Raw genomic sequence first — 23111 nt, 5'->3', positions numbered from 1 at the left:
CCCTTACTTTAGAGGACCCCTTTCTGGCATCTTCTCGCCTGCCCCTTCACAAGACAAAGAGACTGTGGGCCTAGAGATATGCCTACTCAGAACTCATGTCCCTGCATCTAGACACTCAAATTCCCTGCTCAGGAATCCCAAGCCAACTTCCGCAGCCCGCATGGCCTCTTCTCTAAGTCTGTGCTACATGATGGACCATGCCACCAGTGTGCTCACCACTAGGCCTGTGAGGTGGCAATAGGATACTGGTTTTCAGGGTTATGAGCATGTGACCTTGGCTTTCCACCACCCTTGAGGGGCAGGATAAAATCTGATGGGACACCAGCAGAACATATTTTACTTAGCAGTCTGGAAGCTTGACTTAAAGCATTTAGATATTAAAACATATGGTACATGGGTCTCTGTGTTTATCATTGCCCAGATTCCTCAAATTAGGGGTGCATCCAGTGATGGACACCCTGAGGCAAGCAGCCTTTTGAAGACTGGTTGGGGACTTCAAGTATAGCATCCACTGGTGTTCCCCCTGATCCTCCCTAAAATAACCAAATAGGGATGTTCCCTAGGACCAAAGAGATGTGAAGGTATTGACTCATCTGAAGGAATCAGGAGCTGAATGTCAGAAAGGTGAAGCTTCTACGAGAAGAAGAGTGAAGAAACAAAAAGAGAAGAAATAATATTTCACCTGATTTTATTTATCAAAATTTGATCTTTAAAGTTTGTCATTACTTAAGTATGTATGGAAATAGGTTCATCTGTTTGATGATGAAGGCCTTCCCTTGCGGCCAGCTTGTGTCTCGTGCTTTTCTGACCACAGAAATCACCTGGGGGCCTTGATAACCTGCAGCTTCAGATTCTACAGGTCCAGAGTGAGGCCTGCATATCTAAAAGTTCTCAGGGTAGGAGCGCCTGGATGGCTCAATCCTTACGCATCTGCCTTTGGCTCGGGTCATGATCCCAGGGTCCTGGGATCAACTCCCTGTATCGGACTCCCTACTCTGCTTCTCCATCTCCCTTTGCCTCCCCCTCCCCCTGCTTGTGTGCTCTCTCACTCTATCTCTGTCAAATAATAAATAAAATCTTTAAAAAAATAAATAAATAGAAGTTCTCAGGGCGGCCTATGCTGCTGGTCAAAAACGGGTACCTTGAGGCCCGAGGCTTTGTAGTAAAGAGCTAAGAGCAAAGATGGAGAAATAAGCTGTGATCATTCTCCACAGTTCTTCTGTGGAGCTCAGCTCTGACCTGAGGATCAGGTTCCTTTGTATCAGGAAGCGTGTGGGAGCCAGAGCACAAACTTTCAGAGGCCCAAAGTTAGAACCTTCATTCTTGTGCAGAGAGAGAAAATGAGTAGGTGTCTATGTATTCATGTACAAACGCACTCACCTACCAGCCCTGTGTATTGCTTCCCCTCTCTCTTATTGACTGCACTATGCATTGTTAATTGGGTCTCCCCTCTGCGTGTGAGAGAAAGGATATTACCTCAAAGATGTTGAAGGCATTAAGAGTCCGGCAGGTTTCAGTGATCTTGTGCCATTTCTTTTGCCTGCATAAAAACCCCGTATTTCCCTGAGTATCTGGAGGGCAAGATTGGCTGCAGTGGGAATTGTCCACACAGACACCATCACATACACCTGGAGAAATAAAAGGTATTGACATCAGATGGAGATCTTGGGGCTCTATACCACGTGAGCCTATCACCAAGGCGTCAGCACAGTGAGGGCACATCAACCCCATGTACATCAGATGTATTTTCTTCTCAAACTGGAGGACGATTGAAGTAGATCAGTGATCGTCATCTATTTCAGTGACGAACACCTGTTGTCTTTAACAAAATCTTTTTTTTTTTTTAATCTAGGATTCCCTTTTTTTTTTAAGGTTTTTTTTTTTTTAATTTATTATTTGACAGAGATCACAAGTAAGAAGAGAGGCAGGCAGAGAGAGAAGAGGAAGCAGGCTCCCTGCTGAGCAGAGAGCTTGATGCAGGACTCGATCCTAGGACCCTAAGATCATGACCTGAGCCGAAGGCAAAGGCTTTAACCCGCTGAGCCACCCAGGCACCCTCCAACAAAATCTCATCCAGAACTCAGACATACAAAACAGATAAAAGGGGAACTTCCCCTTTTGAAGTGACAAAAGAAAGCCCACGTTCACTCCACGAGGTCTCTCACACCCCACAGTTCCCTCAAACTCCTCCAGCTCCCCAGAACACAGTATGGGAGCCACAGCACCCCGTGTTCTTTGAGAAAGCTCTCAGCTCCAGAACTTCGTAATTGTTACGAAGTGGCCCCTGCTCGGGCCACTGCTCTAGGCTGGACTGGGTCAGCAAAAGAGTTTATGGCAAAGAACTCTCTGGCCAGGATGGAGCAGAGGGTGCTGGGAGGAGAGGGGAGCAGGGGTCAAAGGTAAGATTTAATATGAGATAACTAAAGAGTCCAAATGCGAGCCGTTAAGCAGTCCCATCTGTCATGCCATCGAGAGCGCTGAGCACAGTTCTCTGTTATAATAAACAAAAATTTCCATTTGATCACTAATCGCTGCCAACGTACCATGTGGCCTGGCAGACATCTTCTCTTTGCTTTTGTTGGCAACCTAGAAAGGGAAAATCAAAATCCACATGAAAACTAATTGTTGTGATGCCAGCCCAATGATCCACTGTAGTCACAGACCAATGGCCACATCTGAATCATCTCTGATGCCAGGACGCCACCAAAAGCTGAGACCATGAAGTACGTCCCCATGGGCCCATTTTGTTATCAGTGTGGATGGCATTTTCTCTGGCGGAGACTCAGCAAGAGCCCTCCTTCCTCTCCAACAAGCATTCTATCCAAGAAATACACCATGAGCAGAGATCAGCATTCTATCCAAGAAATACACTATGAGCAGAGATGGACCTAAGTGGAAGTTAACAGAGCTGAAGCTTTGGAATCCCTTGCTTGTATGGGCCCCTTCAAAGCCCTGAGAGAGGGTCTAACAATGTGTTCACATGATCATATATTTTATTGAATTTCCAAAGGGAAAACAGCTTAACCGTCTTCTGTTCAGACCACTATTTTTGGCCACTCTACCTTTCCTTCCTTCACACTCTCCCCCATTTTGGATAGATAGTGTTAGAGAGGGTGTAGCTCTTTATGGAATCTGGACAAGTATAAGTTGAATTGGGGATCCATCTACTTTAAATTTAATAGGATATATTTATGAAATTTGCAGTCATTTCCATATTACAATGAGGACATCAACAAATAAGTGACATTCATTTTAGAGTATTTACAATTTTTAAAAAACAGTATTTATAATGAGTCACTGAGTAAGGAAATTCTAAGTGTTCTGGATACCTTGCAGCTCATATTTGAAAGAAACTTGTTAGATGCTTTCCCCACAGTTGACAACAGTCTAACATATTTAAATGGCATTACTAATAATGAAAGGAGAAGCTGAAAGATATTTTTCTAAACTAGCCATAATAAAAGACAAATTAGATCAGCAATGCTAGAGTTAAAACTGAACAAGTTTTCTATCTTCTCTATAGAAAAAAATTATAAAATTATTGGCAATCAGATATGTAGTCAAAAGTGTAGAGGAAAAGATGTGGGCATCTTTTATTATTAATAAAAATATTGTGATTTTACTGGGTTTATTACTGAATAATGCTGAGTAATTGCTGAATGTAAAACTCTTTAGCATTTCTCAATTTGTTGTAAAATTTGAAATTTATTGTAATTGCTTTCCTCAATTTAAGTAGACATTCACTTTTCCCTTAATTTTATATTTTTAATTTTGTATTCCTGTTCCTCAAGGGATCTCCCTTCAAATCTGGCTTTCCCCTATCATGAGCACTTCTCACCTCTCCTGATTAAAAACCCCTCTTCATCCTACCCATTCATATCAGACTGGACCCTTCACTGAGAAGCAGTATCACATGGTGGTCAAGGGCTGTACTCTGGGAACAGACCACCTGGGTTCAAATCCCAATACTACCACTTGAGACCTTGGAAAAGTTGATCTCTCTGAGCCTCAGTTCCCTCATCCTTAAAGTAGGGTAAGAATGATAGTATTATAATTGTGTGATACCGCAGAGCACTTTCATGAAGAATGAATGATATCATCCAAAGGAAACCACTTAGAATGGGGCCTGGAATGTTGTAAGTGGTATTTAAGATTTAGCTCCCGTTACTACTCTCTGAATAAAGGCCTACTGAATATCTAACGCATAAAAAGCTCAAGTTTGTCCCTACCAAGAAATCTTTCCTGATGCAGTTCTAAATGATACATCCTTCTCTCTCTGGCTTCCATAGGATTTATTATTTATATCTACATAACACTCATTCAATGTTTCACATATATGCATAGACTCACCTCTCTGCTATTTACTATCTAACCATTTTTATATGCATATATTATCTTCTCAGTTAAAGTGTATGTTCCTTAAGAACATGGGCTGTGTATCATGTCTCTTATATCTCTCTAAGTAGCTAGTTCTGTGTCTCACACATATGTATACATGTGCATATTAATATGTATATATATACCGCCATGTGTACATATGTGTGTTTGTGTGTGTGCATAGAGAGACTGAAATCTCCTGGTTTTGTGCCAGAAGCTTACTCTCTAGTAGCTGGGAAGAGCCATGGTCCAAATTGCATTCCAAGATCTAAACCACTAGGGAAGGACCTAGAAACTCAGTGACTTAGCTATGTGAGTAACCTGTGGAGTTCATGTCCCTTTCTTCTTCACAACATTGTTTCTCTCTATGTTATCAAGAAACAAGCCCGAATCTTCCATTTTCTCTACCAGTAAGAATTTTTGGAGGATCTGAATTGAGCATTTTAGGGTCTGTCCAAGGTGAAGAAGTTCTCACCGAGGATTCACGAAATACAATGTCCTTCAAAGCACTGATGTAAAATGACTTCTCGTTTCAGTCTAGAGATCCAAGCCTTATTATTTACCTGGAAGACTTAAAGGATTTTGACCCAGCAAGAATATTAAAATGGCAGTTTTTTGCATTTTGAAAGACATTCTTAGTACATAGGTAAGGAAAGTGAGTCTTCGATAGATAAGACAACTTTCCTGAGGTCACGCAGGGGATTCCTCTTAGAACTAAGTCTAGAATTCAACTCCTCTCAATCCTATGACACTGTCTTTTCCACCAAGTCAGCCCAGGTGCAAGTGGAGACGGCAGAGAAGGTTGTAGGTTGTGGGGAAGTGATGTCCTCAGCCCATCTTGAAAGGTCCATGGCCTCTAATACACCACAATAAAGCATTTCAAAGTGAATAATTCTGGATAACCCGTGGCCCATTAAACAGAATCCTATGAAGTCACATTTTATTTATCAGATACGTGGGCAGAGGACCACGGTGTGCTATTTACAAGGAATTCTAGAAACTCTACCTTCTTAAGTGAAGGACCTGATTCACTTCTTCCCAATTAACTTGCTAAAACACATCCACATCCAACTCCTCCTGGTCATTTCACTTCTAGGGTGGCCTCTGATATGAGCCCCTTCAACTTTAGACATCTGCAATCTTCAGCAGAATACTATGAAAAGAGCCCTTTGGAAACCTATGATCTGCCAAGCCTGAGAAGATGCTAAGTGAGAAGGGAGGTCAGGAGAGGGGTAGCACCCAGAAGCTCAGCATCCAGTAACTGGTAGGTTGAGAAGAAAAGGACAGAATATTCGTATGGTGGTCCTCAATAACCAAGAAAACAAAACAAACATCCCAGGCTTTGTCTACTCTCTAAGTTCTGTCTTATGGGAAAATGGGGATGAGCAAAGGAAGGGGAAAGGAGAACGAAGCTGTGGGATCAGGATACTTTCCAGGAGAAGTCTTTCTGAAGGAGTCTTAACTGTCCCAGAAGCAAGGCACCAGCTCAGTGCTGGGGAGAAGGGGAGTCGTGGAGAAAACTCCTTAAATGATTATAATTTGGAAACTCCTACAAAGAATTTCCAAAATCATTCTTTCCTAAGGAGACTTGCTAAGAAGGGACAGAATACAATGGAAATTGCAAGAAACAGAATCTGAAGAAACAAGGGTCCTACCTAGTCCTCTGGCTGGATAGGTATGAAACCTCAAGAAAATTACATTCCATCATATGGGTTTCAGTTTCCTCTCTCATGTAAGGGATGGAGTTTTACCAGTTGATCTCAAATCTCCCTTCCAGATCTTGTAGTCCAATAATAATACACTGTTCCCAAGAATATCAAAGTTGTTTTATGTCTCTCTATCCATCTATCTATCTCAATGATCCTCCACACCTTATTTTAATTAAGTAATGGTTAAGGACATTAAAATGACTTATGGTATGAGGGAAAATATTCTAGAGAGCATCATAGGGCTCACTGCCCCACAAAACTTACAACCAGTACATTGCTACAGACTTCATCCCAGTTAAACCTCCCTTGACTATCTGAGGGGCTCATTGCTCCCCCCAGCCCATCCATTGGGTTCATTTTCAGGATTCTCAAAGAGATCTCATTTTGGGTGGGACAAGCTTCATTGAACCAGACCATTCCTAGGTCCTGCCCACTAACTGCCATTAAATATCTCCCAGTCACATGACACCATTTACCACCCCCACATTCTCAGGTGCCTCCACAGAAGTAGCACCCCCCCACCCCGGTTAAGAACAATGAAATTCTTCACCATCAAAGGATATGAAAAAAAAAAAAAAAAAAAACTTTATCAACCTCAAATCATTTGAGCCTCATCTCAAGAACTCATAAAAAAAAAAATCAAAGGGAAAATAGTTTGAGGCTGTTAACTCAAATGGATTTTGGATACCTGTCATTGCAACTTCTTCTGGCTAGACCACTGCCTTCCCCCTCCACTTGAGCACAGGTAACTAAGGCCCCCTAACTGATGGCTATGCATTTCCATTTTCTTTCCCGCTCATTCCTCCTCCCACTTCCCTTTTCTTACCTGGCATAATGTCCTGCAGGACTCTGTGGGCAAAAGAAACATGAAGCAGTACAGCAAAAGCATGTGAGTCATCGTCTTCCACACTGCTGTCTCTCTTGCTTCTAGAAAAATCAATGAAAAAGCAAAGTGTCTCCAATCCGAAGCTTTCGAAGCTTCTCCCTAAAGATTCAGTCAACCTGTAAGCCCAGGTTCTGTCCTTCTTGCCATCTTCTCAAATGTCTATGCCCCAGAGGTGGCATCCCTGCAGCCTCCCGTTGGTCCAGAAAGGCCGCAGGTGTGAGCGGCAGCTGGCACTGCAAGGGCGGGCGATGGGATACCTCCTGTGGGAATCCCTCCAAAGGAAGCTTCCCGCTCGGTTGCAATGAATAATAGCCCATGTTCAGGAAACAGAATGATGGTTCACTCCCTGGGTTAGGCAGGCCTGAGAAACGTGTGGGTGGCCACAGTAGAAGGTGAGCTAGGGTTCCTGTGTGCAGACTCGGGCCAGATATATCTTTGGAAGGAGAGTAAGCTCCAGGCTTCACCTATGAGCCTCACTCCCACCTAACTCTGGAGCTGTATTTTCATAGGTAGGTAGCAAAGTTCAAAACCGATTCTAGCCAAGTCCTGCCATTTGCATTTAAGCCCAAATTGATGTCAAAACTAAAACGGTTCCTTGGCACCCAGAACAGTGCTGGACACACGGTGGGCCCATGATACACTCATTAGAGAGAGAGGAGAGTGGTTGGGGGTAGGGCAGGTAGTCAGGAAGAGCTGATGATTTGTATCAGATCCATGCTCTGTAGATTACTCAACATAAGTTGAATTTTTTTAGAATTAAATTTAAATAATTTTAATATTTTTCATTTTGAGTGAAATCCTCTTTGAAAGATATTTGATGTTTCTTTGCTTTTAGATGGAAGGTTTCAGAGGACTTGGTGTCCTCAACAAAGGCCAGGAACTTTTGCAATGGTCAATATTGGCTATTTAACCATTTTTAGCCAGAAAGGAATGGCCTTTCTCCCAATCATGCATAATTCTACAGCAAACAATACCACTATTTTGAAGACTAGGCAAAATGTCTCTTTTTAACCATATTTCCTGCAGGGAAATACCTATCTTATTAAATCCAATGACTCAAATATTTTACATTGCTTGTTTCAGCCTGTTGTTTTAACAGGGTTTTCCGAAGGTCAGAAGTTCTTTAAGCACAAGGATTACTTTGTTGCTCATCAGTTCCAAATGTATTTAGTAGCAACCCCTATGAACCCACAATTTCAAGTAGATTTCAGTCCCTTTGGCTTCCTTTTTCCAAATTTATGCCTTTCAAATGGATATAAATCCATTATGAAAATCATTAAAGTGACTTAACACAATCATCACCAATGCAGTTATTGCTTTGGGTAAAATCATCAAAATCAGAAAGAAATTAAGGTGATTGATGAATTTGTGGACATAATTTTCATAAAATATGAGCATGAGTCCAAATGTTTTTTGGAATTACATTAATTTTACATTAAAATTCTCATGATCCAGAATGTTTTCTCTTTTACTAGGACTACTTTAAAAAAGAAGATTTAAAGAATAGCAGAAGACAACAATTTTTGAAGTGTTAGCACTGCTCCATTCAGACACTCAAATAGATTTTTTTTAAAAGGAGCTGGAAGAAGTTGAATGATTAGATCAGGTGTATGGATCAGTATGAAATCTATTGTTTGCTTAATATTTTTAAGGTGTTGTTTTGGAAAAAAATATCTTTATTGTCTTGTTTTAAATTTTGAACATAGTTTTGTTTTAATTTTATCAAAATGCATTTTGATTATCACTAAAATTGTTTTTATGTATGGCAAAGTGAGCACTTTGTGCTTTATATGGTAATGACGTTCACAGACTTTACAGTAGGGACTTTTTTGATAGTTAAGCCACTGTTAAAATTTTGGAGCCCAGATCTTCTAGCAACTTCTTTGCTATCTGGGACTAGCTTATCACAGAAGGACTGAGGACCACAACTCTGGAACACTGTCTTTGTGCAAGTTTCAACAACAGTGGGACTCTAGGTGCATTTTGAACTCTTTCTTAATTCTTTTAACTGGAAGAAACAGTAAAGTTGGCTTTTTTGGTGTCTTGCTTATAAAACTGCTCTTTAAGTAAAATGGACTTAAATAAAATCCGTTTTCTTCCTGATTTGTTGACATTAAACCATAGTCATTAGCTCTTTTTTTCTAGTCCCTTGAAAGCACAAAGTCTGGAAGAAGTCAAAAGTATGGTGGCAAGACAGCAGCAGGAATCCAATCTTTTGATCCCCCAGCCCCAACCTCCATACCACCCACCTTTTTTTGAAGAGCCATTTTTCTTTTGAAAAGCCTCAGTTCTCTAATGGTTGAGACCGCCTTTGCCCGTCTCACCCCACAACTTTCTGCAATGCAAAGGTAGCGGGAGTATAACTCTTCTCTCTTAAACAAATGTTCGAAAATGTTGGTTTTGAGAATCCCAAGCCAAAAAAATTCATTACACACGCTCATTTCAGAAAAAGCTTATCTCTCAAAAACATACAACCTGAAAAAACAGTTACCTCATACAATTCACACCAAAAAAAAAAAAAGAAGAAGAAGAAGCAATTACATCAGCACTGACATTTCACAAAGTAAAATGTGCCAAATACAAAATGTTACAACTTTTTTCAGTGAAGAAACCATGTCCCTTCTCTTTTATAAAGAAGGAGGAGGAGAACAGTAGAGTGTACAGGATCCTTTTTCCAAACATCCAAACTAGAATATGTTTTCCCATTCTCTGCTGTCTGCTTTCCAAATCTGAAAAAGGTGTTCATGTATGTGTTTATTCAACAAACAGAAGGTGAGCTCCTCATTTCCAAGCGATGTCCTAACAGCTCAAAATTAAACAACCACAAGGATAACTTCTTTCCCGGCCTGCTCACCACCTCAGGGAAGCCACAGGCTAATGAGGTTTCTGAACCAGCTCCAAGGGTATGGGAACTTGGACGAGCTTTGCTCCCTGGAGACCTGCAGACTCTACAAGTCAAAGCTAGTCAAAACAGCATGACAGCAAGAATTCCAAAGTTCCAGATTTCACCAAACGATTCTCGTCTTCGTTAACAATTTAATTTCAACATATCTCTTCCTCTCTCTCTTGTCAGATTCCTCCACCCCAAAGTCACATGGTTGACTGGCAACAGGCGCAGCTCACTAAGGGAAGACAAAGCCGGCAGGAAGCAAGCACGTGAGCTCCATGCTGGGGCGTGTTCTGTGCCTGGCCCCATCAGAAACAAACATTTGCTTAATTTAAACACACACTCACACACGTAAGCAAGAGAGACCAGAGCAATTTTATAAGGTGATTTGGGAGAAAAACTCTACAACGGGAACCCTTAAATCTTGATTAGGGAAACACAAAGTATTGGAACACGATTCATGGCAATCACAAACAAAAATAAACAAAACTCCAGACAGAACTTTACCAGCCACTCAGGAGTACTTCAATCCCTAGCTCTGTCAGCGGACAGTCTGCGCCTACTACTCCCATCATTGGGTTTTGTAGCAAATTACTGAGGCCCCCTGTGAGATCTGCAAAATAGTATCAGAGTTCCCAAACATACTGTGGGAATACATTTTGGATGATCTCAGGGGTGGATGGTCCCTTTGTGTCTGTCATTTACCCATCCTGCTGTTTTGCTTCTAGTCAGTCACCAACCCCATCCCTCCCGCCTAAATGCAGACATCGTGGAAGGGAAGAAGAGAATAAAACACATAGTTATTGTCTGTTTACTCTGTGTCTGGCACTATCCGCATTAACTCTTAATGCCATCAAGTAGTTCTGTGAGACTGAAGTGACTTCCAGGATGTAAGGGGCTAAAAGTTGACCCTGCCGAATCTCCAAGTACGTTAAGAGACATATTTAGGATTGAGCCCAGGTCTATGATTTTTTTTTTTTTTTTGGTCTTATTGCTTTTTTGATAGGAGAAAGAGCTGATCTTTGTATGGGGTAGATTCTTTCAGAACAGTTCACGTAACTTTCATCTTGACATCATAAAATTTTATGACCTAGGCAGGTTCTTTTAAATACATCATTCTGTCCCATCCTCCTTCTTGGCCTGAAGATGTAAAAAGGCTGAAAGGCTGGTCACCATCTCTGGGGGTGTGGGGGGCGGGGAGAATAGGTAGATAGATAGATAAGAGAGATCGAAGTTTAAATAACCTTGAAGAAATTTACAAACTGAGTAGAATTTCCTTCAGAATTCCTTTCCCCTAGGTCATGTCCCCTGCTGCACCCAGATGATCAGGTCTCACTTTTAGCTCCAGAATCCTCACTGTGAAGCAACCTTTCCCACTTCAAGGGACTCCTTTCCTAGGTCTTATTCCTTCAGAATTCGTTTGACAAGACAGAACAGTTAACTAATAAGATAAGCTACCTCATAATAAATAAATAAATAAATAAATAATTTTAAAAGGGCACCTGGGTGGCTCAGTGGGTTAAGCCTCTGCCTTTGGCTCAGGTCATGATCTCAGGGTCCTGGGATCGAGCCCCGCATCAGGCTCTCTGCTCAGCAGGGAGCCTGCTTCCTCCTCTCTCTCTGCCTGCCTCTCTGCCTCCTTGTGATCTCTGTCTGTCAAATAAAAATAAAAAATAAAAAAGATAAGCTGCCTCGCAGTGACTGAAAATGTATACAAATGGTTTTGTGATTTAGTCATCCCAAGTAACTGTACATTTAAAAAGGAATTTTCTAGAAGTAACTTCTGCCACTGTAGTAAATAAAGGCACTGACCCAGGTCAGTGGGCCAGATTCTAGGAAACAAGGATGCTCTCCTTGTCCCCAGCCACACTCACAGAGCTACCTACCTACAAGGGTAGATGAGCCCTCAGTTTTCTCCAAAAGCCCAGTTTTTTAAACTTTACATCACTTCCATTGGTTTCCCTGAACCTTGGCCGAGTTCTCGAAACCTCTTTTGGAACTGGCTGCCTTCCTCCTAATGCTTGCCAGTTTCAAGCTGTGCTAAGTGATGGGTGATTACTCACACCTGAAAGGTAAATAGTAAACAGGGATGGATGTGTGCAGAGGGCATCTGTGTCAGGCCTTCGGTATAGGTGTGCCCCGAGAATCAGCTTCCTCATGAGTCACCATAAAACACAGGAGAGAATTTATCTGACAATCAGAAGGTTCCAGGACAAGTTAAAGAGATTATAAAAAGTGTACAAAATTTGGAAGGGAATGCTGAAAAAACCTGGTAAATACAAATTATAGCACTGCAACACTTCTGGGACTCTATCGTATAGAAATAACTTATATAGGAAAACAGCATGATATGCAAATTTGCTGATGGCGAATTTGTATATACAGCAATGGAAAAAGAGTATGGAAACAGTAGAAATGTCAAACAATAATGAAGGGAATAGGAAATTATGATAAATCTATATAAAATTATGATAAATCTATATAGACATTAAAAACATCCATGAAGAGATTTGATAATATATTAGTATATAGAATTATATAAATATTTAATATAAATATATAATATTTAAATAAATATTATATAAATATTTATATATTAGTATACTAAATGTTATATATTTATATATATTTAGTATACTATATGTTATATATTTATAAATATTTAGTATACTAAATGTTATATTGTTTATATATATTTAGTATACTAAATATTATAATTATAATTATAATGGGAAATTAGTCAATAAGATGCTCTCAATAATATGCACATCTATAGAAAAACACTGGTGGGATTTCTCACTTAAGATGCTTGATTGGAAATGAATCATAGACTGTTTCTCCCAACACTAACAAAATATTGAAAAAAAACAAAAACTTCACTAATTGCAAGAAAATGAGAAAAGGGGTGGAATTTTAGGGAACAATTTCAAAAACTCTTAAAGAAGTGGGAAATTTTGAAAAGGAGTAGATCTTTCTTTTCTCTTCCCATTTTAGCCAAACTAGAGTAGGGGAGAAAAAAAAAAACACTTCAGAAATCTCATAATCTCATTAGTACCCAGAAACATAGAGAGAGGGAAAACGTGAGAATCCTTTTATTTCTCCTGTTTTTTGGCTTTTGGGTGTTGTTGTTTTTTTTTTTTCAAAATTTTATTTTATTTATTTGTCAGAGAGAGAGACAGCAAGAGAGGAAACACAAGCAGCAGGAGAGGGAGAAGCAGACTCCCTACAGAGCAGGGAGCCAGATGAGGGGCTCAATCCCAGGACCCTGGGACCATGACCATGTTAAGCCAAAGGCAGACGCTTAACAACTGAGCCACCCAGGCACCCTATTTCTCCTATTTTAACCAGAGACATTTTCAAATTGGATGTTGGCAAAACATTGTATATGGAGAAGAGTAATTGTGACTGACCGATGAGATCTCTCTCTTTCTCTCTCTCTCTCTCACACACACACACACACACACACACACAAACATGCGCAATCAGTTCAAGCTATGATTTTTTATTACACATCAGCTTCAGAAAGAAATGATAAAATAACTGATTAAGTTAAAAACCCCCAAAATCAAAATATCAAGAAATTCATGAGGGCACCTGGCTCAGCATGTTGGGGATCTGACTCTTGATTTCACCTCAGGTCATGATCTCAGGGTCCTGAGAAGGAGCCTTGTGTCGGTCTAAGGGCTGCGCACAGAGCCTGCTTAGGACTCTCTCCCTCTCCCTCTGCCCCTCCCTCTGAAATAGCCCTCCCCCCACTTGCACACTCTCTCTCTTTCAAAAGAAAATTCATGAAACTTCAACAAAAGAGGAATGATAAAAAGTAAAGTATCAATATAATACCTGAGAAAATCAAGCAGAATGCTGAAAAGAAAAGAAAAAGAGAACTACAAATAGAAAGAAGTACTGTAAATGGAAGACAAAGATAACCCACAACAAGAACAAATCCAAACAAAGACCTAAAAATGAACATACTTAAAATGTAACTAAAGATTAGAAGAAAAAAAAAAAAGTGTTGCAATACAAGAGCATTTCCCTGAAATTTAGAGGGAGAAAAGATCAAAATAAAAGTACAACATAGCTGTCAAAAATTAAGAAGTGGAAGAAAGCTAAAAGGAACCATGAGGGTGCAAAAACCTTATCCTTCTAGAAAGGAATAAATCCACACTGCCTAAAATTAACAGGAATTTTTTTTTAATTACTACCTCCAATCTCAATAAATTTCATAATTCTTCTTTTAAACATTAGAAACATCTTCTAGAAAATAATATCTCCAGACATTATTGTAAGGGGAGAAAGAAGTTCAAAAATCTCTTAGGTTTTACATGCTTCTTTTTTTGTGTATTTAATTTAAATAAAACGAAATTTAGTAACTTTCACTTAAAAATAGCAAATATAGTATAATCATCTCTTTGTACTTATATTGTTTTCTGCTTTTCTTTATATCTATGCATCAACCTATCTGTCCTTATAAATCAACATATATGCACAAAAAAGATCTGGAATACTATTTAATCATTAACAATGACTTTTTCTGGTATCAGAATTGGGCATTGTTTCTTAAACTTTTATCCTTTAAATTTTCTGCTCTCTTTGAATTGTTTTACCATAAGCATATATTATGTCTACTAAAACAAAGGAGCGGTTTAAAAAGGAGGGAGTGACAAGACTGGAACCAAATATAGCAACATATTAATAGCACATATTTCTGGAGATGGGCATGTGGATGATTTGTTACTTTCATCTTTACCAAGGTTTTCCTAATTTCTAAATCTTATTTTTTTTTTTAAAGAAACAAATAAAACTCTGGAAAAATACCAAAGTATTAGCAACTACAAAAAAAAAAGACAAATTTTCCACATATTCCCCTTTCTCTATATACAGAGTATGTATAGAGATACATCTAGGATATATTTTCTACCAATAATTAGATTTATAATTGGAAAAAATCAACTTTTTAGCATTGTGGCAGAAAGAGTGCAAAATAAGTTAAAAGTCAAAAGATCAATTTTCTTCCTCCAATTTTGTCATGATTCATTTTATGAAATTTGACAAGATATTAATTTCTCTGAGTCTCATTTCTTCATTCATTCATTCAGAAAACATTTATCTTGGGCCAGTATCATGGCAGTACAACTTATGTTCCAGAGACAGTTATGAAGACAAAGGAGACAAGGTCTTCAGGAATCTAAGGTATAATTAAGGAAGACAGAAAATATAAATGGTAGAATTTAATGTCATAAGTATTCCCCTTGAGGTATACAAAATATACTTTATGGCAGAAGTCATAAACTATGTCAAGATGTCATAAACGCTCCCTGTGGGAATTTGGGGGACCATCCCAAACAAGGTGACTTTTGGTGTGGAACTTGCAAGAGGCGAGGAAGAACAGTATTCCAGGCAGGGAAACAGCAGGTCTGAAGCAGGAATTATGTCAAGGGTTCAGGATGACTGGGAAGATCACAATGTCGGAGTACCAGGTGTGCGCTGGGAAAACAATACATGGAGATCATCAGCTAAAACCGTGTTGATGCCCAAGTGAGGTGGGTTATCTGCCCCAGGAAAGCAATGGAATTCTTCCATGGACAACGAGGAGCCATCAGATCCTTTAGTGACAGGATCATATTTCATTTAAGGAAAATTATTCTACCAACAGCATAGAGATAGGAGAGAAGGCAGAAGTGAGGGCAAAGAAGCCAGTGGAGAGGCCACACTTTAATCCAAGTGAACAATTGTGAAAAGTGAACCACGACAATGGCATTTGGGTGGATTTCAAAAGACCCGATGACTAAAAGAGCAAGAAGAAGCAGCGAAGAGGTGAACACTATCAAAAATTAGTTTAGAAGAGTAAGCAAAATTTAGGGAAGAAAGCATATGTGAAAAATGTAGCAGAGAAAAACATGATGTTTCTAGACTAAGCAAGCGCCTGAGGGAGTTTTGATGACATCTCACTTGAAAGGAAGTATAAGAGAAGCAAAATAAGCGAGATAACTGGGCTAAATATTTAGATAGTACTTAGAGGGAAAAATTTGTCTCAGGATTGATGCATTTCCATCAATGCAAATTTTCTGCTACTTCTATCATCTATCAGCTTTCCATAGACTTCAGCACTTTTTTTTTTTTTTCAATAAAAGTCCTGCTGGTCTCATGGCTGTGGAACACATGGAGCCATAATGCTCCGTGCTTCTGCAAAAGCTTCCCTGAACTCTCACACCTACATGAGTGAAGACACAGAAGTGAACAAGCCCACCATATAAATGCGTAATAATTAATCGTCATAAAGTAACTGTTAGAAGATTAAAATGTGTAACAGTCTCATCACCTAAGGATGATTTCTGAACTGTGGATGTCTATAAAAGTATTAAATTTGAATTTTATATACTATAAATCCTCATGATTATGTTCATGGATGAGAAATAATTCCACTTTCTTGTCACAGAAGGAGAATATTAAAGTGAGAAATTTTAAAGAGCGCTCTTAGCCTTACTCATCGGCATGGCAGTGGAGGGATTAAAAATGGGGATTTCTTGGCTCAGCCCCTTAAATATTACATTAAAATATGCATACTCATTCAACCAGAGATGTTTTTAACCAGATCACAAGTTGGAGTTTCAGATTACTATTTCATGTTGAAAATAGTTGCTTCCAATGAAAAAGTTTCAGAATTTGTTGGTGGTCTTTAGGTGCCTCACATTTGACCCTTGGTACTCTCTGTATGTTACCTATATTTGAACAAAATTATTCACAACTCATATGTACAGAAGGTTCATGAATAATTATTTTCTAATAGAAACAGAAAGAGAAAATGTCCTTAAGTAGATTTTCAAAAATAAAAAATAAAAATAAAAAACCAGTATGAAAACAAGAAGTTGTTTAAGTCCTAAACCTGAAAAGATATTTCCATCCTGGTTCAGTTCTATGTTTAGGAAAAAAAGTCCTTCCTCTTTCGGTTCCTAACATTTTACATGCTTTCTTGCATGACATGCCTTTTCTTTTCACTTTACTTCTTGCTGGAATGTGTCTTTTTAGACTTCTTTTCATGAAGATCTCTGAGTGGCCAACTCTTTTCATCTTTGAATGACTAAAAATATTCTTATTTTATTCTCATTTGGGATGACACAATGAATGAGTAAAGAGTCAAGACATTGGTGTTTCTATTCAAAGTGGGATTTGTTTATAATCCGGTCCTTGGGCAGAAGAGACTTGAGCTCAAATAAGTTTCGAAATGGCTTTCACGGATGAGATCCCAGGAAAAGGACAGCAGGCAAAGAAAACCAAGATATAGCAGGCTCAGGTGAATGAGGCAGAGAACTCAGGCACAGCCAGCATTTTGAAGGGAAGCAAGAGCTTCTGGATAAATCCACTAGGAAAAGTAGGTACTGAAAGTATTTAGGAGGAGTACACGAAGACCGAGATGCTCACGGGTAGCGGTACATTGAGCAGTCATGAAACTAGGTTGGCACAGATGTAACTGTGTTTTGCACTAGAACTGAATTTAATCAGCACTGGAACCCTATTTGAGCCAATAATGGAAATTTTCCCCTACAGAGTAAACGCATTGATTTTCAGTTTAAACTCGGTCTCTTTTGGTCAATTCAAGATTTGCTCCTTCTTTTCCCCTCTTTTCTCCCCAGAGATGATATCCTAGCATCAGAAGAGAAGCATGCTATAAGATAAGCCTCCAACCCTGTTAGCTTCTCCCAAGGGGAACAAGCACTGCCCATCTTTGGGACTCAGTGCTCAGCCCCACATTGCCCACACTGAAACATCTGTGCCCTGCTCTCTTCCCTGGCAGCCAGGTCCACAGAGATCACACTGATTATTTTCTCAATGGTCAAAAACTACCTGGATTAGAGCTAGTCTCTGCAGCCTCCCAGGGGCATGGAGAACTTTTCCTCTGTCTTCATCTGCTCTTCCTCCTCTCTCTTCCTACTCTGATTCCTTCAGAATCACAGAGCCTTGCTCTCCCCCGAAGTCCAGTTCTTGCTACAGGAAGCCCAGTCTTCTTTTGGGGACAAGCTGGACACATGACACAATTCAGCCATTTTGTGCTAGCTTAGTGCATCTCCTGCTTTTCTTCACTGATCACCTGCCCCATCATCCCCAGAACACAGACTCCCTGGTCAGCAGCAACCCAATGCCCCTGGAGACAGGAGGACCTCCCATGGGTGACTCGGGGGCATGGAGGACTCAGATTTGAGAGCCACAGCAGCAGGGACCATCACAAAAGGTCTGTACCCTGAAGTTCACACAGGAGGGATAGCACCATGCTCTTTCAGCTGCAAGACAATTTGAGACTGCTTCAGACTCTCAGAATTCTCGCCGGACCCTTCAAGAGAAAGCCTCTTCGAAGACAAGACTGAGATGGAATTTCTTGCAAGACAGCTGTGGCGGGAGGTCTGACTCAGGCTGCTAACCGATTTAGAGAATTTCTTCATGGAAACGTGAAAATGTATACTTGCTGCAACTAGAACATTATTTCTAGAAGGGACCTTCATTGATGGTCTTTATTCAAATACATTATTTAACGCATAACAACTTACAAGGCCTGCTTTGATACGGACAGAGTTTTGTTTTGTTGTTAAATAGATTTAATTTTTATTTTGCTATACAGAACTTTCAAAAGAACAGTAAAATTCCCCATCATTCCATTCTTTAAAAACAAAGACATAATTTGAAAAATAGCTCTAATGGGGAGCACCTGGGTTGCTCATCTGGTTAAGCAACTGAGTCCTGGTTTTTGTTTTGAGATCAAGCCCCGCGTCAGGCTCCATGCTCAGCACAGAGTCTGCTTGAGATTCTCTCTTTTCCTCTCTCTCTACCCCTGCATTCCCCTCCCAAGTAAATTAAACAAAAAAAAAAAAAAAAACTTTTTAAGAAAAATAGCTATGATAGGAAATAAAGACTTTAACTTCTCAACAGCCAGATGTTCTCGAATTTAACCATTGAAAACTCAATTTGCATTTCTTTGGAAGAATACAGTGGACACCTATTATAATTATTATTTTTAATATTTTTACCTAGCCGGCCCCCACAGCACCCATGTAGGTCTGGAAACTGCTTACATCTTTCATGTTTACTGTGCGTGAAGCCGTTTTAAAGATGGTCCCAACCAGTCCTCACCCCAGGGATTGTCAAATTTCCATAGAAGAGAAGAAGGGGGGCTCACTCTCTTCTCGAGAAGCAGACAAAGAGAGCAGCCCATGGCAATCATTTCTGACTTTGTTCCCAAAGGAGTTTGAAAAAACTTGCCAGTGTCTGGACTCCAGTGTAGACCCGCTGAAGCAGAATCTCTGGCAGTAAGGGTCACACACTAATATTTCTCCAAAATCTTTTTATTTCATTTTGAATAATTTTGGGATGACTGAAAAGTTGAAAGAATGGTACAGTGAACACCTACACACCCTTTCCCCTAGATCGCATTAATTGTTAACATTCAGGGATGAATGAGTTTTTAAAAACTTTCCAGGTGATACTAATACACAGAATTGAGACCAACCCCCAGTGATATATAACTGAGAAGAACTCAACTACAAAAAGAAGGACAGTGCAAAATGGAACAGATAGACCAAGAAGAAAAATGACTTTTTAAAAGGAAGTCCTGGGGATGCTCTATTTAGAACCCTCTATTTCCTGCCCTGGGTTCTGTGAGATACCCTAGAATCTTTCTAATAAAGGCACCATTGGGACTTAAAAGTAATGTGATTTGGAATCGTGTTCATTGCAATCAAGAGATTCAATAATGATACTCAAAGATGGCGTGATTCTACAGACCCACCCCTAACTGGAAATAAAACCAGAGTCTATTGGCTTGTGAGATCATGATTAAGAGAATTACATGTTTTAAAAAACACACAGAAGGGGGCGCCTGGGTGGCTCAGTGGGTTAAAGCCTCTGCCTTTGGCCCAGGTCATGATCACAGGGTCCTGGGATTGAGCCCCTCATCGGGCTCTCTGCTCAGCAGGGAGCCTGCTTCCTCCTCTCTCTCTCTCTGCCTGCCTCTCTGCCTACTTGTGATCTCTGTCTGTCACATAAATAAATAATTTTAAAAATAAATAAATAAAAAATAAAAGACACAGAAGGCTTGAGAGATCAAGAATATGTTCAGAGAAACACATTTTTTAAAAAAACATACACAGAAGCCATGAATACCCAAGATAATGGGATTGAAGATAATTAGACCACATGCTCAACTATGGTTTTGTGGCAATAGCCAGTGTGTTCTAAAGCAGACTGTTTTTCCACTAGTGAATTAAGTCCAATCTTGCATAATGCAGGTGCAGTACCAAGTCAGGAAGGGCTAGTGGCAGTGGGAGTGCTCTGCCCCGGGGGTGAGAACTGAGTATTTTATCAGTGAGGCGGGTTAGAATCACTGCAACATGCTGATAATAAAAAGGAGGCTGACTTTTAGTCGGTTCTATTATTTTTTTAGACACATTCGGAAATATTGTTCTCCGTAGACACTGCAACCCGTTATGGCCCAGAACCAGGACAAACCAGGTCCACCCCAGACCCCGTGCCCCTGCTCCCAGGTCTAATTTTAGGAAGACCAAGCAGTCACCAGGCTCCACGATGTCCCCTGATCTCAATATCTTTGAATAAGAATCCTGGATTCTATTTACAAATTTTCACTCATTTTGCAAAAAGACAATGATGCTGTAACTCTATATCATGCAAATACAGTCAGAACAGGACTTGGCCTACTGTCCTTTTAGGATACAAGCCCTACAGGCATAAAGTGTGCATTCTGCAGTCTTTCTTTCTTTTATTTTTTTAACTTTCTAATTTTTTTTAGATATTTATTTATTTATTTATTTATTTGACAGAGAGAAAGACAGCAAGAAAGAAGGAACACAAGCAAGGGGAGTGGGAGAGGAAGAAGCAGGCTTCCCGCAGAGCAGGGAGCCTGATGCGGGGCTCAATTGGGGGCTCGATGCAGGGCTCAATCCCAGGACTCTGGGATTATGACCTGAGCTGGAGGCAGACACCCAGGAGCCCCACTTAATGTTTTGCAGTCTTCTAAGTCTAATTATTTGCCCGACAAAGTACTTGAAAACATTTCTCTGAGCTACAAATAAGTTGATGTTTCCAAACTCAAAGAATAGAAATGAACTCGGAAAAAGGAAATTGAATACAGTAAACCAAAGATAACGTGAGATAAACTCAAGCCTCACTCTTTTGTCTGTGAGTTTCCTGTAGAAGGGGAAAAACGTACTTTGTCAAAATTCAAATTCAGGAATTCAAAATTGAAACAATAATAGTTTTTTTAAGATTTATTTATTTATTTTATTTATTATTTATTTATTATGCGACTGAGAGCATGAGCAGGGAAAGAGAGGGAGAAGCAGGCTCCCTGCTGAGCAGAGAGCCCGAGGGGCTTGATCCCAGGACCCTGGGAATCGAGCCAAAGGCAGCTAGCTGCTTCACCAAATGAGCCACTCGGGCGCCCCAGGATAAAAGTTTTTAAGCAAATTAAACTCTCAAAATTTACACTCAAGAAATAGCGATTCAGAATCCTTCAGGAAAAGGAAGAAGAGCCAAGCATCCACCACAGCAGGATTTCAAGGAATGCTGTTAAAGTCAATGCCAAACACAGGCATTTGGGCACCCTCTCCCCTTTGTGAAGATAGGCAAAATGCAGAGAAGCTTATGAACTGAGCTAAATCTCCCCAAAGCCTACCTTCCCCCTGAGAAAGTCTGATCTGAAGAAAATAAAGTTCAGGATCAAACTTTTAATGCCATAAGTTAGTTGTTGGAACTGCAGGACTTTTTTTTTGTGAAGGTATGAACATATTCCTCTGTTTTCAGGGAGACTTTAAAATGATGATGCCTACTAATAAAAGTCTAAATTATAGATAAAACATTACAAAGGCTGACGAGGGGTAAATAATGATTAAAAAACAGTTAATTCCATTCTGTATTTGCTTTATTATTTTTAGGTCATCAGAAAAAATCATTTTTAGGTCATCAGAACTTAATCGTTTTTAGTTTATCAGAAAAAAATAGAATTTCTTTAAAGATTCCAATTTCCTGGACTCTGATATCTGGATGGGATCAGAGAAGCAGAGGGTAATAAAAACAAAATATTTTCATACCAGGCTAAAGAGCTTATTGCCTTACATAAAGTGCCTCCGAAGAACCAAATTCTTTTTTGTTACTTATTCATTGTGTATTTTATTAATGAAACCCCAAATTACAAAGCCTCACAACTGGAGAATCATAATAGGTTGCTCATCTCTGAAATTCCTCTCCAAAAGAAGTCACTGGAAGGAGAAGGAGGATGTGGGAGTACTCACTGTGGCTAGCCGGCAGAAAGTCACTGGCACACATGTCCCACTCTCTGGCAGCTAAAGAAACAGGTGTCAGTGGCTTTCCTTCATGGTATCTTGCGACAAATCAGCAGTCTGGGCTCCTGCAGCTCTGAGTAGCCAACGTAGCCCCAAATGGCGGATTCTCAAGCTGAGGCATCCAGGCTGGGCCTGGCCCTGGTGGCAGCAGCCAGCCCCACATACAGGAGCCCTGTAGCCCAACAGACAAGCCCTGCGTGGGAGTAGCTCCTGCAGTGGGAGGGGCCCGGTGCCGGAGAATGGGTGAGTCACATACTAGGTGATCCACACACAGACTCTCACAAAAAGCAAAGGCTTCCCTTTCTGGCAAGGGAGACAAGACTACAGTGGTGGCGCGGGATCTGTGATAGCGGCCGTGCCTTTGAACATCCTTATGAATCTGCCTACAGCTGAAAACGGGGTATTATGGAAAAGACAAGTATCTGTGCCTGCAGCTCTGTCTTTGACTGGCTTGCGGGTCAGAGGGATTATCATAGTCTGGGTCTCTGGTTGCCCCCCGTAGACCCTACATCCAGGCATGAGGTAGCAGTGCAATTCCTAACCTCTCTGTGGGTGGATGGGGTCATGCAAGCTGTTCTGCCATGGTGACCAGCAATTCAAAATGGTAGCCTGGGTCTCCAAATGACTGTAAGAAGCAGAGGGCCTTGCTGACCTGTGATGGGCATGATCCAAAAATTACTCCTTATTGTTCTTAGTCCCTGGAATTTGGGAGCTATTTGTTAGCTCAGCATAACCCAGCCTCTACTGACTGACATGAGGACCAAGACTCTTGGGAGACAACATGAGCAGTGATGTATTTTTCTAACTTTGAAACACTCAAAACTCTTTTCTAATTTTTTTTAAAGCATTAATGGACTTTCTAGTTCTCCCAAAAAGCTCATGCTTCAAACACCACACTTACAATTATT

General features: G+C 40.2%; 1 protein-coding gene across 3 annotated transcripts in view; it reads right to left on the bottom strand.

The window, feature by feature from the left end:
• Positions 1-22367, bottom strand: part of ADGRF2 (adhesion G protein-coupled receptor F2) — a 40807-nt gene extending 18440 nt beyond the window's left edge. Inside the window, exons 1-4 of one of the 3 annotated variants that reach the window (XM_044252431.1) lie at positions 22153-22367; positions 6913-7013; positions 2544-2586; positions 1477-1628 (exon numbers count right to left, since the gene is read on the bottom strand). In XM_044252431.1, the coding sequence (XP_044108366.1) occupies positions 1477-1628; positions 2544-2586; positions 6913-7013; positions 22153-22186 (330 nt within the window). In that variant the 5' untranslated portion in view covers positions 22187-22367. Of the gene's footprint in view, positions 1-1476; positions 1629-2543; positions 2587-6912; positions 7014-11361; positions 11386-22152 lie in introns of those variants that run through there. The other 2 variants (XM_044252439.1, XM_044252449.1) reach the window with 2 other exon arrangements.
• Between the last annotated feature and the right edge of the window lie 744 nt (positions 22368-23111).

This window comes from Neovison vison, chromosome 1 (assembly GCF_020171115.1).
Source record: "Neovison vison isolate M4711 chromosome 1, ASM_NN_V1, whole genome shotgun sequence".
In the NCBI taxonomy this organism is placed as follows: Eukaryota; Metazoa; Chordata; class Mammalia; order Carnivora; family Mustelidae; genus Neogale; species Neogale vison.
This window is presented reverse-complemented; position numbering and strand designations above follow the sequence as displayed.